Genomic DNA, 14,891 nt, shown 5'->3' with positions numbered 1-14,891 from the left:
CCTAAGTTACCAAGATAACGACATGCATCATAAACGTAAGCACTTTCATTTCCAAAGAGACTTTAGATAACCTAATAACAGACTATATCACCATGGCTGATCACATGTTCACACTGTATCCATAAGCCATCCCTCTTAACGAATCACACTTTGAAAGGCAAATTCATAATTAGATGGTAACACTGATTCTGTGTTATACATCAAGTTAACAAAAAGGTTCCTCATTAAGGACTGTTAAACTCTCCCTCTGATTAAAATCAACATATTTTAAAATATGTGCAATAATGTCAAAGGAGGAAAATCAGACTGACTTGCCAACTATTAGAGCAGCAAGTGATACAAAAATGAGCTATCAAGATTATATACAAATGTGAACAGTTGTATATTAATTGCTATCATAAAATCCACATGGATTTTCCATTATAATGGAAGAGGTAACATTAGTATTCAAGTACTTCATCTCTTTAAAAACATTCCAAAGATTAGCCATCAGCCACATGTGTCTACCAAGTACTTGAAAGATAGCTACACCAGACTGAGATGGGCTGTTAAGTGGAAAACATACACCACAAAATCAGACTTTAGCACAAAAAAACAGAAAGCAAAATATCTTGATTTATACATTGATTTTATGTTAGCATGATATAATGGATTAAATTAAACAGTATTATCATGGATTTCACTTAGTTGGCTTTTACTTTTTTATTTTTACTTTTTTATGAGGCTACTGCTGCTGCTGCTGCTAAGTCACTTCAGTCGTATCCGACTCTAGAAAACATGAAATTCAGTAATTTGCTCCTGTTATATTTCTATTGGACAGCGCTTATCTATACTGTTTACAGGACTGTTTTCATCAAAGCCACTGGGTGACACTGTTTCTCCATTAAACTGATGCAAGTAAAGCAATTTCCTGGCAGAGGAAAAAGTCTTGCACATACCCAGGCATGCACACTTGTATGCACACACATAATCACACTCAACAGACATCATGTGCTCCTTATAATTATCCATATTCTTAGGATGAAAAAACATGAATACACCTAAGTACTTTTATTATCATCTTAGCAGGGCTTGAAATACTTAAAATCTGTAATAATTATTCAGATTCCTCAATAACAAATGACAGCTCTAATCAAATCAAATAAGCAGAAGTTGTTTAGTTTCTGACTTTTCCCAAACAGCTTTCCATCTTCTGAATGGTAATGCTTCTCATGACTGCCTCTAAAAACTTACATCATATTTACTTACATTTTAATGGATTCCCACAGAAACCATGAAAAATAATTTAGATGAACAAAAACCACCAGCTGTTTTTGCTAACAAAGAAATGCTTTACCCATGTGCAGATTCCTCTTCACCTTGAAGTTTGAAATCCTGAACATTTTTAAATCAATTAACTAAAAACTAAAATGAAAACAAAAATCAATATTTAAACCACCACCACTCACTCTTCTTTGATGAGATAAAGATTCCACAAAGAGGACTTTGCAATGCAATTGATATTCATTTCTGGGACAAAGTCTTGAATAATACAGTCTAAAGGTTGCCTAGTAGATGACAGAAAACTCACCTTTGTAAGGGCTCCAGAGTTTTGTGTTATGTGTACATTCAATGGGTTTTAATCAATCTTCTAATCCTGAATGAGAATTTAGAGTTGGATTCCAGTGTAAAATCACAAGTGATTAGTAGGTTTAAAATGATCTGCCTAACTCCTTTTTCACTGTTCCCCAGCAGCAAATTCAAGTCCAACAGAGAACTGGATAAAAGTCAACACTTAACCTCAGGTTGCTACATACTTTCAGCTGATTCTCCCTCAGTTTCCTTTTCTCTGAAATCAGACTAATTCTAGTCTCCTAACTACAGCCTGCACAGAATTAAGCATTTTAAGATCTTGCTGCAACAAGTTTCTTAAGCCTCAGGATACACCTCAGGATAGGAAAGCCACCATTGTATTAGCTTGAGGTGTATGTAATGCGTCCCCAGTCCTGTATTATCTTTATTTCAGAAGTCCTATTAATGTATACTAAATTACTTTCCACTTCAAAGAAACAATTCTCCCTTGCCTTCAAAACCTAAACCTGCTCAAAACCTAAAACAATTATGCTTCACCATTATGCATTGAGGACCTTCTGAAAAACCTATGAAAACAAAATTTTTCCCCAGAGAAATGAAAGGATAAACTTTTGCGTAAAATTTGAGATGAGATGAACGGTTCTGGCTCTATTTAAAATCTGCTCTAACATATTATATGCACTGTTTCAGTGATTACCTAAGAGGTCATTTCCATACTTTACTGTGATTTCTCCCTTTCTTATGTTGGTATCTCATTATCCTAACTAGGCTCTAAGCTCTGAAGAGCCAAGGTGCTACACTGTACCTGTATAGAATGTGTATGCTTTTTAGCACAAGGCTTACTAATGCACAGTCAAAATATGTTGACTTGACATTGTATAGGTTCACTGACCAAAGACTTTAATGAATAACATTAGCTAAGGATAGCATCTTCTTCTAAAACAGTAGACATTTTAGGAGAACCCATACGGCCAACTAACATCTTCAGCAATCAGTATCTGACAAATTTTTCTCTGAACTATGACTTCTGCACATCTTTTGAAGATTTTTTCCCCCAGAAATCAAACCTGTGTATTTTATGTTGACAAATCGTGCGAGTGTACATTCTCAAGTGCAATGCTGAGATAACCCTAGGATAGCCTTACAGAAAACAAAAACAAAAAACTTCTTTAAAAAAATACTACCAATAGTGAAAGTATATACTGCGAGGTAATTCCTACACGGATTTCAATTTCTATGTAAAGGAACTAATGTTCATTTGAATATTAAGAGCACAGATCTAAGTGCAAGAACATGGAGGTGTCTCTGAATCTCCTGGTTTATTCTGAATTATTTGATAGAGCTTCCTTGAAAATAGGAATGTATTAATAGAAAATAAACACGAATTGAGTTTTCAACCTAATACACTTGAAGCTTCTTTTAAAGATAAGTATCACAGGCAGAAGAGGAAAGGGAGGTAGAGACTCCATGGAATAGGAGACACATGGCCAATGAGAGGCTTATGAGATGGCGCTAGTGGTAAAGAACCCGCCTACCAATGTAGGAGACTTGAGAAACACAAGTTCAATCCCTGGGACGGGAAGACTCCCTGGAGAAGGTAAGGGCAACCCACTCCAATATTCTTGTTGGGAGAATCCCACGTCCAGAGGAGCCTGGCAGGCTACAGTCCACGAGGTCGCAGAGTCAGACATGACTGAAGCGACTCAGCGCACACGCATACACATGGCCAATGAAAACAATTCACCAGAAACATGTAGCAGTGTGTCTAATTTCACAAAGCTCAAGAAACTTGCCCTATGCAAAAAAGGGTTTCTGAAAAATCCAACTCCGCCCCCTACACCCTAAATAAACTCCCTCTTTTACTAAGATTAAATAACCCAAGTTTTCAATGAAGTGTACATAGACTACTGGGCTGTTACTGGCACAAATCACATTAATCAAGAATCTTAAAACATAATATATATGCAGATTTCTAATTTTGAGGTTCACAAACATCCTACTTCAACATAATAAATGAGGACTTATTGAAAAAGGAAGTGAACTTAAATTTGGTGAAGACTTTTATTCACCTAGAGTCCTGAAGAGATTCTTCTCAGAGCTGTATTTCCCAACAGAGAACAGCAAATTCACACAAATGTCACTACAGATATAATGAATGTTTTTCATGCCAGTGTCACTCAGCCTTGCCTGCCTGAGCCCCCTCCCCCCTAGACTTTTCAAAATGTATTTCATACACAGAGTCACTGTTCTGGTTGTTTATTTAATTAACATGACAGCCCAGCATACACAGCATTTCTTTCAGTTCTACAGTTTTAACTTTTTTACACTTTAGACTCAATACAGAAAGAGTGAAATTACTGTTTGCCTCCTTCCAACCTCTGTAAATTTATATAGATTCACTGACTATTTCTGTCCGTTAAAACACTTTTTCCAGTATGCTTTAAATATCTATATTCAAAAAGTAAAATCACAATTTTGTCCCTACACACCAAAAAATTTTCTGCCCTCACCTTTCCCAAGGGATGAGAAAATCTTGTTTTTCCTTTTTAGGGTTTTCAGAAGTTGGCATTAATTAATTTTAATTCTGTCAGCAGGTCATAAATAATCAATATTGTTCTTTATATTGCCATATGCCAAGTTATACTCCTGAAATGTGATAGAAGCTACAATTGGATTTAAAACTTATGATTATTTCTGAAATTTATTAAATTTGAGAAATATGTTCTGTTATCCTGAAATATATTTAGGAGTTTAAACAACAATTTATTCTATATTTCAGAAGAAATACTTCTGTATTTTAAAAATACACGGTAAATGCAAGAAAGTTGTACTTTTTACCAAAGTTGTAAGAAGGCCTACCATCGAAAACTATACCTACTGCTGTATCCTACTTTTTGCTTTGCTGTTTCTGTTTTTGGCTTTTTTTGCTTGAAAATATCTTTCTTATATCAGTAATGAAAAATTTGATTCTACTTGATAACCACCAGACTCTTACAAAAACTATTATATTCCTATAAAACCTGCTAAAGATCTTTTTGCTAAAGATATTTAATTAACAACCTTAAGGCCCTATGAGTGCGAAAATATTTTGATTTTTAATCTCACAAAATGAAGTATACAGCTGTACATTTCTGACTGAGAGTGTATCCACCACAAAGAATTTTGTCATGAAGTGGTACAAAAGTATTAATGGTGAGAGGCATACAGCTTGTGTTCATTTTATGTGAAACCGTAGGCAAAGATATTAAATCCTTCTTAACATGTAATTAAAATAAAATTGCATTGATTTGAATTCTTTCAAAAATCAATGTGTAAGGTGGTCCCAGTAATTAGAGGGAAAGAGCCAGCCAATTGTGTTGAGTATCAAGAAAAGAGACACCCTTTCAAATACAATATCCAAGTATTTCAAATACAATATCCACTTGTATATCCAGTATACAAGTGCTGAATTAAAATTTTATGTTGAAAAATAACATATTTAGTAATCATGCATAATTTCTAATAATTCAAGAAATTCTAAGGACCTTAGTGTTTGGAAGGCAGGATGATACCTGCTCAGGAATATAAACATCCACTTAAGAAAGATACATACACCTTAATGGAATCATCTGCCTTCTTAACGAAAAAAGCACAGTTTGACTCACTGATCTACAAAATCTTGAACCTGCTGGGTCAGTAGAAGTGAGTTAAAAGCCAGGCAAATGTTACCAACTCTGTTCTTTCCTGAGAGCCTACTCCTTCATTCACATCTCACAAATACACCCAGTGTCCCATTAATTCTGAGACTGAAGACTAGATCGATCTCCTTTCTTTGGCTGAAGCTGTATTCATGATCAGTGCTGCAAAACTCAGTTCTGTATGTAATAGCTGATCTATTGTCTTCATGATGGGGAAGGGGAGAAGGAAGGCAGGGAGGGAGGGAATTCTGTCATTTGGTTTGCCTTATGACAATTTTATCATCTATTCTCCTTGACCTTTCAGAACTGAGTCATTGCCGAGAGATAGCTCCTAAGCTAGTGGCCGCTATCACTCACACAGAGAAGAAAAGGTTGGAATTCTCTCACCTTTAAACCTCACAATGAGCAAAGTCCAAATGAAATTCTCCAGAGGACTCTGCCAGCTTCTCTGTGTTTTATGTTCTTACAACTCTACTTGAAATTCACTTGTTGCCTGAGGATTGTCTTAAAGAGTAGACATTCTTTCAGAAAAGAACTCCTAATCAGGTAGCATTCAGGGCCGTATTATATATGTGTTTTATAATTATTTTGATTCTTGATTTCATAAAGCATGCGGATGACAGTGGTACACTTTGCACCCTTAATCAGAAGTTTGTTTCCTTGTGATAAAACAGATAAGCCATTTACTATATAGCTCCTGAACTTTTCACACAGTTAGGCTAACGTATGAGATATTGCCCTGTCTTATAAGATTCTAGTGCATTGTCAGTTCCCACCCACCCCCCACAATTATGCTCAGCAACAGCTTTAAAGGGTCATATATAAAAACTAGCCTTAAGTAACACACACACACTTACCCATGCCCTCATTAAAAATTCAAGTAAATAAATTTCTGCTAAATGTCACCTTGCTTTCCCATCAACCATAAGAGAGAGTCTCTCATTTTAGGAGAGTCTTCATAAACACAGCCTTTAAAAAAAAAAAGGCTACCAAAGAAACTGATCAAAATATATTATGAATATACATGATCGACCTCATGCATCTGCAAAACATGTGAAAATTCAATGCTCAGTAATTTTCTTAGAAGTCTGCAGGCTATTCAAATCATCCATTTGTCAATTCAAACCAGAGAAAACCAATAAAAATCTATGGGTTAATTAACACTGCTGGTTAATTCCCCTAAACACCTTCTCATCTTAAATCCACCCTTAACTCTTAAATGTTAATAAGAAATTTCAGAAATAGAATTTCAGAGGTTAAATGATATGAATTTGGAGTCAAGTTAGTTATGCTTAACTCACAGATTTGCCTTAGAAATTAAGTTTCAATTTTGCAGTGATCAGGTCACATTTCCCTGTAAGTTAAAGAAAAGTGTATTTGAAATACATTTAAACTAGCAGTGTTTTCATTTAAAAGATGTCCTATAAGTGACTTTAAAAAGAAATTAAAATGTGTTTCCCTCCAGTTGGCTTATAGAGAGCTTACTTTATTCTGGTGATGTCCAGATTTCTACCAAAACTAAGTATCAGTCAGTGGCCTGTTTTTAACTTTACCCTTAGAGTAAGCTAAACCCAAGAAATATTTGCTTTATCTAAACGGAAAGCTAAATAAGTACATTTGTTTTAAAATAAACACAGAGACTACAATGTTGTCATCCATTCTGCTAAATAATGTCAAACAACCACATTCTGTGTAATTAACTCCACTTGAGAAAAAACTGGTCATCACACCATATGGTGACTGCTATTTCTTAGAAATACCCAAATGATTATCCACAGCATAACCTAAAGAGAAAAAAGCTTACTACTTCTTAGGGTATTCTCTCACTCCCTAAAGTTGTCCTCCTAGTACCACAGGTAGGCATAAACTTAAATGAGAAAAGTGTAAATTTCCACTTGCTATACTTAACCAGCTCTCTACCACCTCCACCCCCAAGTGTCAAATCAGCTTGAAGCAGAGAGGTGAACACTGAAGTTCTCCTCAGATACAATCTGCTTTTAAAAGAGGGGTTTGTTCTTTTACACCCTTTATAGCAACTGTATTCCATGATCTCAAAACAATGATAATAAGGAAATAAGTCCCCCAAATTCACTAAACATTATCTGAGATAACCTCACTCATAATTCTAGATTCCTCCTCCTCCTCTCTGAAAGATTTATATTACCAGCAATTTAGAAATATTTTCCTGAATTATTATTTCCTGTATAAATCCACTTGAACTGCTAAATATTCACTAAGTATGTAGGTACTCAAGAGAAATTTTTTTCAAGTTGACACTAACAGCGCAGTCCACGATTCTCACAAATTCTGAAGTTCAGACATATTGTTCCCCAAATTGAAGTTTATGGTTATAATACAAAACACATCAGCATGGAATAATGTATGTCCCCAAATTACATTTTAAAAAGCAAACTGGGCACCACCAAACTCAGCCTCTTCAAGTAAAACTTACTGCAAAACCAGAATATCAGCGCCTCACCTTCAAGCACTCCTTGCTTCAACTCTAGAATATTTTTACTGACTTTCATAAATGTTTACCTGTCTCTTTAGAAGAAAGAAATTTTATGAAAAGAAACAGAAAGAAATTCTATAAAAAGAAACAGAAAGAAGTCTAGCAAAATCCTCGTTTTCAAAATCACCCACTTTTTTAAAAAAACTTAATTCGAACATTTCTGCTAAAAGATGAAAACATGAGAGCACTTAAACATATAGACAAGTCATCCGCCAGGTGTAGCACATCTAAAAAGTTGGCTCAGCTGTGGAAGACCCTGCAAAGACCATCTAGTTTTATTACTTATTCGTGTTCCTGTTGTTCAGATTATAAAATATTGTGCGAGAGGGCGAGAAAAACTCGCTGGTTTCCAAGTCTGAAGTTAGGGCACTTTGCTGGGCTGTCTTTCCTTCTGTTCCCACCGCTCCAATTCCCTCCACTTTGTGGCGGATCCCGAAAGCTTTCAAGTTTTCCCGAGAGGCTAGTGAGAGGGGGGCTGCAGGTCCTTACCTGTTCCCGGGGGATGCAGGGCAGGGAGGTCCTCCGATGGGACTTGCTGCTGCAGCCGGACATCTCGGCGGACACCACGGAGCTGGACCGCCTCCTCCTCTTAAACACCGGGATCTCTTCCTTGGTCCCAGCGATCAGCTGGGACCCGAAATGCTCCCTCGGAGCCGCCCCGGAGTACTGCGGCAAGATCTGCTCCACGTACCTGGCCAGGAGGATCCCCAGCACGCCGGCCAAGTACGCCAGGTAAGGTCTCCAGGCAACCTTGAACCTCTCTAGGGAAATGAGGGCCACGGTCCTGACCGCGCTAGTCAAGGCGATCATGAGGACGCCCAGCCTCAGCCTCAGCACCAGCCATGTCGCGGCGGCCAAGCAGCTGAGCACCACCCCCGCGGCGGGGAGCGAGAGTAAGTGATCCTCCCCGACGCCCAGCCCAATCTGGACGAGCGCTTCCCCCCCGCAGCAGACTGCCAGCAGCGCGACGGCCAGAGGCAGGCGCACCCCGGCGCGCAGGAGGTACAAGCCCATCCAGAAGAAGGCACACAGGAGACTGAAGAGCAGCGCGGAGGGCTGCAGCCAGGGGCCGAGCGGCGCGCCGCCCCCGGGAGCACCTCCCCGAGGCCCCGGGAAGACGCCCCCTTCTGCTGCCTGGGCTGCTTCCTCCTCCGCCGCCGCCGCCGCCTCCTTACTCCGCTCCAGGTCACAGCCGATCTCCCCGCGGACCAGCCTCACCAGCAGAGCCAGCAGAAAGGACAGGGAGCCCGCGCACAGCGCCGAGGAAAGTTTCCGCGAGCGCCGGAGCGGCCGCAGCACCCGGGCGCCCCAGCAGCCTCGGCAGCCCACGTCCCGGGGCGATGCGGGGCCCGCCGCTGGGGCCGGCCTCGCCTCGCGGTTGCCCGGCGTGGCCCCGACTCGGGCGGCCTCGCCCGGCACGGCCATGGTGCGCCCTCTTCGCGGAGTCCCCGAGGGCCCCCCCGGCGCCCCCACCCCGCCACACGCACACACACACACCCCCACACACACAGGCGCGCGCTCACGCCCGCTCTTCTCGCAATCCCACCCTCGGAATCCCTGCTGCTCCCAGGCCCGCGAGCACTGAAAGTTTCAGCTTTCGAATAACTCCTGGAGAAGGCTCGATGCTGCAAAGAGACGCCTTCCAGTGAAAAGCTAGCACAGGCAGAAGCGGTCAGACTTCCTCTTTTTCTCTCTTGGAAAAGCTTTGCTGCATTCTCCGCTCCAGCCCCACCCCCGACTTCGGTCCTCCGGGGTCTCTCCCGACTTCAGGATTTTAAAGATCGCCCGAGGCGTCCGGCGTGCGGGGGTCGCAGCTGGAGCCGGGGACGCGGAGCAAGCTCGCAGCCATCCCGGGCGCTGCTGCACGCTAGGGATCCGCAGCCGACGGAGGTGCCCCTTCCTCTCCTTAGTGCGGCTCTCTCTCCATCACTCTTTCTTTCTCCTCGGCCGATCCTCCCCGACCCGGCCCCAGGAAGCGAACCGCCATTCCCTGGGGCAGAAAGCACAGCCTTCCCTGCGTCTGTCGGTCCAGTTCATGGCAAAAGGTGGTGAAAACGGAAAGGGGGCTGAGAAATAACCAAGAAGTTGCTAAGTCCCGTCGGAGAGACACCCAGTCGGAGAGACGAGCGGCTGCCGCAAGGGAAGGGAGGCAGGGCGAGCGAGCTGGAGAGGGAGGGAGGGTGGGAGGGAAAGGAGGGCGAGAAAGGAGAAGGAGATTTACAATTTTTTTTCCTTCTTTTTGGTGCGAGGTTGGTGGTGATTTGCAATTTTGCAGAAGGGAGGAGAGTGGAGACGACTGATTAAAACTGTATAAAAAAGCAGGCAGCTGGAGTGATCTGCAATCCCGCTTGCTTTCTTTAAGGCAACTCCCTAGGAAAGCGTTCCCAGCCCTGCTCCCTCCCCTCCCCGGAGGAGGCGCTCTTCGTAGCTCGAGCTTCTGTCCCCGGAGCCGAGCCGGGCTGCGCTGCCAGCATCCTGGGGAAGGAGTGGCTTAGACCCGTCCACCGCAGGGCTCGCAGCCTCTCGGGGCTCCAGGGTCTCAGGCTGGCCCTCACACAGAGCTGCCCAGGACGTTGGAGTGAAAAAAGGATGGTGCTTGGATACTTAGCTCGAGAGGGGAGTCCGCAGACTTCCCACTGTCCTGAAAAATGACAGCCACATCTACTGTCTGAGTGATTCAAAGATGCTTATAGACTCAAGTCAGGTCCAACTGCAAACCAGTGTCAGGTGGCATTGTAAGGCCTTGACTGCTCCTGCTGGAAGGTCTGTTTCGACAGAGGACCTAGGCTTTCCTGTCGGTCCAAACAATGGAAAACCTCAACAAGTTACCTAGACCCGAATAGCATTATTATTGTTGTTACTTAAAAAAATACAGTGTATGAGAGTATTAGTCAACAGTTGTTGATGACGGATGTTAAATTACATTAAGTGGCCCTAGCCTCAGAGAAATGTACAAAGCTAGGAAGCTCAACCAATCAGAAATATTTTAAAAATCTCAAAGTCGGTGGGGGTGGGGGCGTGGGGAGGGTGATAAGAACAGGTAGATTAACACTAGGAAAGATCTTAAAAGACTGCCTATGGTGAAAGTATCTACCATGAAAAAACCTTGTGAGAAAAAAAAATCAGGACCCTAGTTATTCATGTTTATGGGCTGCACTTTCCTACACGGTATAATGTTGAATTTGAGAAACTAAAATATTTTAAGCCAACTCTTTTGGCAGATTATGAAAAAAAATAGTATCTTTTAAAAAGTCCATCAGTGTGGGAAGTTGGTTTTTTTTAAATATTGAACACAAGACCAGTTCACTCTTGTTCATTTTTAATATGGCATTTTCCAGTGGTCATGTATGGATGTGAGAGTTGGACTGTGAAGAAAGCTGAGCACAGAAGAATCGGTGCTTTTGAACTGTGGTGTTGGAGAAGACTCTTGAGAGTCCTTTGGACTGCAAGGAGATCCAGCCAGTCCATCCTAAAGGAGATCAGTCCTAGGGTGTTCATTGGAAGGACTGATGCTGAGACTAAAACTCCAGTACTTTGGCCACCTCATGCGAAGAGTTGACTCAGTGGAAAAGACCCTGATGCTGGGAGGGATTGAAGGTAGGAGGAGAAGGGGACGACAGAGGATGAGATGGCTGGATGGCATCACCAACTCGATGGGCATGGGTTTGGGTAGACTCTGGGAGTTGGTGATGGACAGGGAGGCCTGGCATGCTGAGATTCATGGGGTCGCAAAGAGTCGGACACGACTGAGCAACTGAACTGAACCTTAAATGTAATTTGCCCTCACTAATAATAATAAAGATAATCCAATTTTGTCTTAATTATCTGAACATTCCAGGGTAAAGTGTGTTTAGAACCTGGAGTATCTGGATAATTGGCTCAATGAAAGTGAAAAAAAAGTGAAAGTTAGTTGCTCAGTCATGTCCGACTCTTTGTGACCCCATGGTCTGTATCCCACCAGGCTCCTCTGTCTGTGGAATTCTCCAGGCAAGAATACTGGAGTGGGTAGCCATTCCCTTCTCCAGGGGATCTTCCTGACCCAGGAATGGAAACTGCATCTCTTGCATTGCGGGCAGATTCTTTAACGTCTGAGCCACCAGGGAAGCCCAAGTAACTTAATATGTATTTTATGTGTAGAGATGAAGCAATCTAAAGAAAAGGCAAAGGAGATACCTGAAAAAGAAAATTCGTGAGACAGGGGAGAAGATAGCTTAAGACTTAAGCTTGACTTTGTTGGAAACAGCCTGCTTTAGTTTGGGGCAGATGTTAATACTTAAATCAGGGTGTAAGTGAATATGAGGAACTGTAACAATACAGCTTCTCCCCATCAGATGTCCAGAACTGTGTTACCACATGGAAAACAAGCTGGGCAGCTAGTCAATGGCAGTGGGCACCATCTGTTTAATAATTAAACAGGAGTAGCGATCTCTTTGCCAAAGACAAATGAGCCCCTAGCCTGCCTTTTGAGTTTTCTTTTTTAGACATATGATTCATGTGCCAGAGCCTACCTGAAACATTTGAGTGAAAAGCCTTGATTGGAATATTGTGATGATATCCACTGCCATCAAGAAGAGCATATTAAAATGAAAAACTGTCAAGATCCAGGCATATATCAAAATTAACAAGAAAGGAATAGTGAGAATTTTAGAGTATTTCCATTTTTCCCTGTACCCTACTGCCACAAGTGTCTCAGTTCTTTAGGAAAAAAATAAATAAATCACCATAAAAACTGAAGTTTTAAGAGATGGAATGTGGATATTAAAGCAACACTGTGACCAGAAGAACATAAGAATGGCATCTGTTAATGGCAGCAAAACAGAAACACTGGGTCTGTATGTTAATTGCATTCTTGAAATGTTATTGTATTATAGAGGCAGTGTCCTGGTTTCTCCCAATTCTCAATAAGCCTCACAACCAGAAAGTCATTTTTTCTATCAAAAGAAAAGAAGCTAGATTCCACCTCTCCTGGCATTACCATCCAGAATCTGGAGGCAGGGAAATGAGAACAATAAAATCTTCTTCTTAGGTAGATGCAGAAAGTGGCAGAGCTGTACTACCTGAAAGAAGTGTCTAGCACTGAACGTAACATGTTCAGTTCAGTTCAGTTGCTCAGTCGTGTCGGACTCTGAGACCCCATGAGCCACAGCATGCCAGGCCTCCCTCTCCAAACCCAACATGTAAAGTGGACATTGAGCAACCACATAGAAATAAAAGTTGCCCATTTTCTCTAGACAGTTCAGTTGCTCAGTCCTGTCCAACTCTTTGCGACCCCATGGACTGCAGCATGCCAGGCCTCCCTGTCCATCGCCAACTCTCAGAGTTTACTCAAACTCATGTCCATTGAGTTGGTGATGCCATCCAACCATCTCATCCTCTGTCGTCCCCTTCTACTACCGCCTTCAATCTTTCACAGCATAAGGGTCTTTTCAAGTGAGTCAACGCTTCATATCAGGTGGCCAAAGTATTGGAGTTTCAGCTTCAGCATCAGTCCTTCCAATGAATATTCAGGACTGATTTTCTTTAGGATGGACTGGTTGGATCTCCTTGCAGTCCAAGGGACTCTCAAGAGTCTTCTCCAACACCACAGTCCAAAAGCATCAATTCTTCATCTCTCAGTTGTCTTTATAGTTCAACTCTCACATCCACCCATGACGACTGGAAAAACCATAGCTTTGACTAGACGGACCTTCGTTGGCAAAATAATGTCTCTGCTTTTCAATATGCTTTCTAGGTTGGTCATAACTTTTCTTCCAAGGAGCAAGCATCTTTTAATTTCATGGCTGAAGTTACCATCTGCAGTGATTTTGGAGCCCCCCAAAATGAAGTCAGCCACTGTTTCCACTGTTTCCCCATCTATTTTCCATGAAGTGATGGGACCGGATGCCATGATGTTAGTTTTTTGAATGTTGAGTTTTAAGCTAACGTTTTCACTCTCCTCTTTCTCTTTCATCAAGAGGCTCTTTAGTTCTTCTTCAATTTCTGCCATAAGGGTGGTGTCATCTGCTTTTATGAGGTTATTGATATTCCTCCTGGCAATCTTGATTCCAGCTTGTACTTCATCCAGCCTAGCGTTTCTCATGATGTACTCTGCATATAAGGTAAATAAGCAGGGTGACAATATACAGCCTTGATGTACTCCTTTCCCTATTTGGAACCAGTCTGTTGCTCCATGTCCAGTTCTAACTGTTGTTTCCTGACCTGCATACAGGTTTCTCAGGAGGTAGGTCAGGTGGTCTGGTATTCCCATCTCTTTCAGAATTTTCCACAGTTTATTGTGATCCACACAGTCAAAGGCTTTGGCATAGTCAATAAAGCAGAAGTAGATGTTTTTCTGGAACTCTTTTGCTTTTTCAATGATTCAACAGATGTTGAAAATTTTATCTCTCTTTCCTCTGCCTTTTCTAAATCCAGCTTGAATATCTGGAAGTTCATGGTTCATGTACTGTTGAAGCCTGACTTGGAGAATTTTGAGCACTACTTTATTAACATGTGAGATGAGTGCAATTGTGCGGTAGTTTGAGCATTCTTTGGCATTTCCTTTCTTTGGGATTGGAATGAAAACTGACGTTTCCAGTCCTGGGGGCACTGCTGAGTTTTCCAAATTTGCTGGCATATTGAGTGCAGCACTTTCACAGCATTATCTTTCAGGACTTGAAATAGCTCAACTGGAATTCTATCACCTCCACTAGCTTTGTTCATAGTGATGCTTTCTAAGGCCCACCTGACTTCACATTCCAGGATGTCTGGCTCTAGGTGAGTGATCACACCATCATGATTATCTGGTTCATGAAGATCTTTTTTGTATAGTTTTTCTGTGTATTCTTGCCACCTCTTCTTAATATCTTCTGCTTCTGTTAGGTCCATACTAATTCTGTCCTTTATTGCGGCCATCTTTGCATGAAATGTTCCTTTAGTGATGAGTTCTCATGCAAGAAGGTGACAATACAGCCAAAGGATCATGAAAATGTGGTACACAGAGAAAGAGAATATGGAAAATTGAAGGAAATATTCAAAAGACTCACTAAAACTCTCCACTTAGCCAGTGTCAGGGGTGTTTCCATGAGTACTTTGTGAAGAAGATTTAGAAATTAACCCCACTGCATATCACTTGCATTTTGCCAGATATAGTT

The 14,891-nt window shown here is 41.6% G+C and overlaps 1 protein-coding gene across 1 annotated transcript in view; it reads right to left on the bottom strand.

Annotated features, from left to right (window-relative positions):
• PDE3A (phosphodiesterase 3A) overlaps nucleotides 1-10,101 on the bottom strand; it is a 356,553-nt gene extending 346,452 nt beyond the window's left edge. Inside the window, exon 1 of the mRNA XM_043880675.1 lies at nucleotides 8,251-10,101. Coding sequence (XP_043736610.1) covers nucleotides 8,251-9,186 — 936 coding nt within the window. The 5' untranslated portion in view covers nucleotides 9,187-10,101. The remainder of the gene's footprint in view (nucleotides 1-8,250) is intronic.
• Nucleotides 10,102-14,891: the final 4,790 nt, after the last annotated feature.

This window comes from Cervus elaphus, chromosome 22 (assembly GCF_910594005.1).
Source record: "Cervus elaphus chromosome 22, mCerEla1.1, whole genome shotgun sequence".
In the NCBI taxonomy this organism is placed as follows: Eukaryota; Metazoa; Chordata; class Mammalia; order Artiodactyla; family Cervidae; genus Cervus; species Cervus elaphus.
The sequence above is the reverse complement of the archived record's forward strand: the minus strand, read 5'-3'. Positions and strand labels throughout refer to the sequence as shown.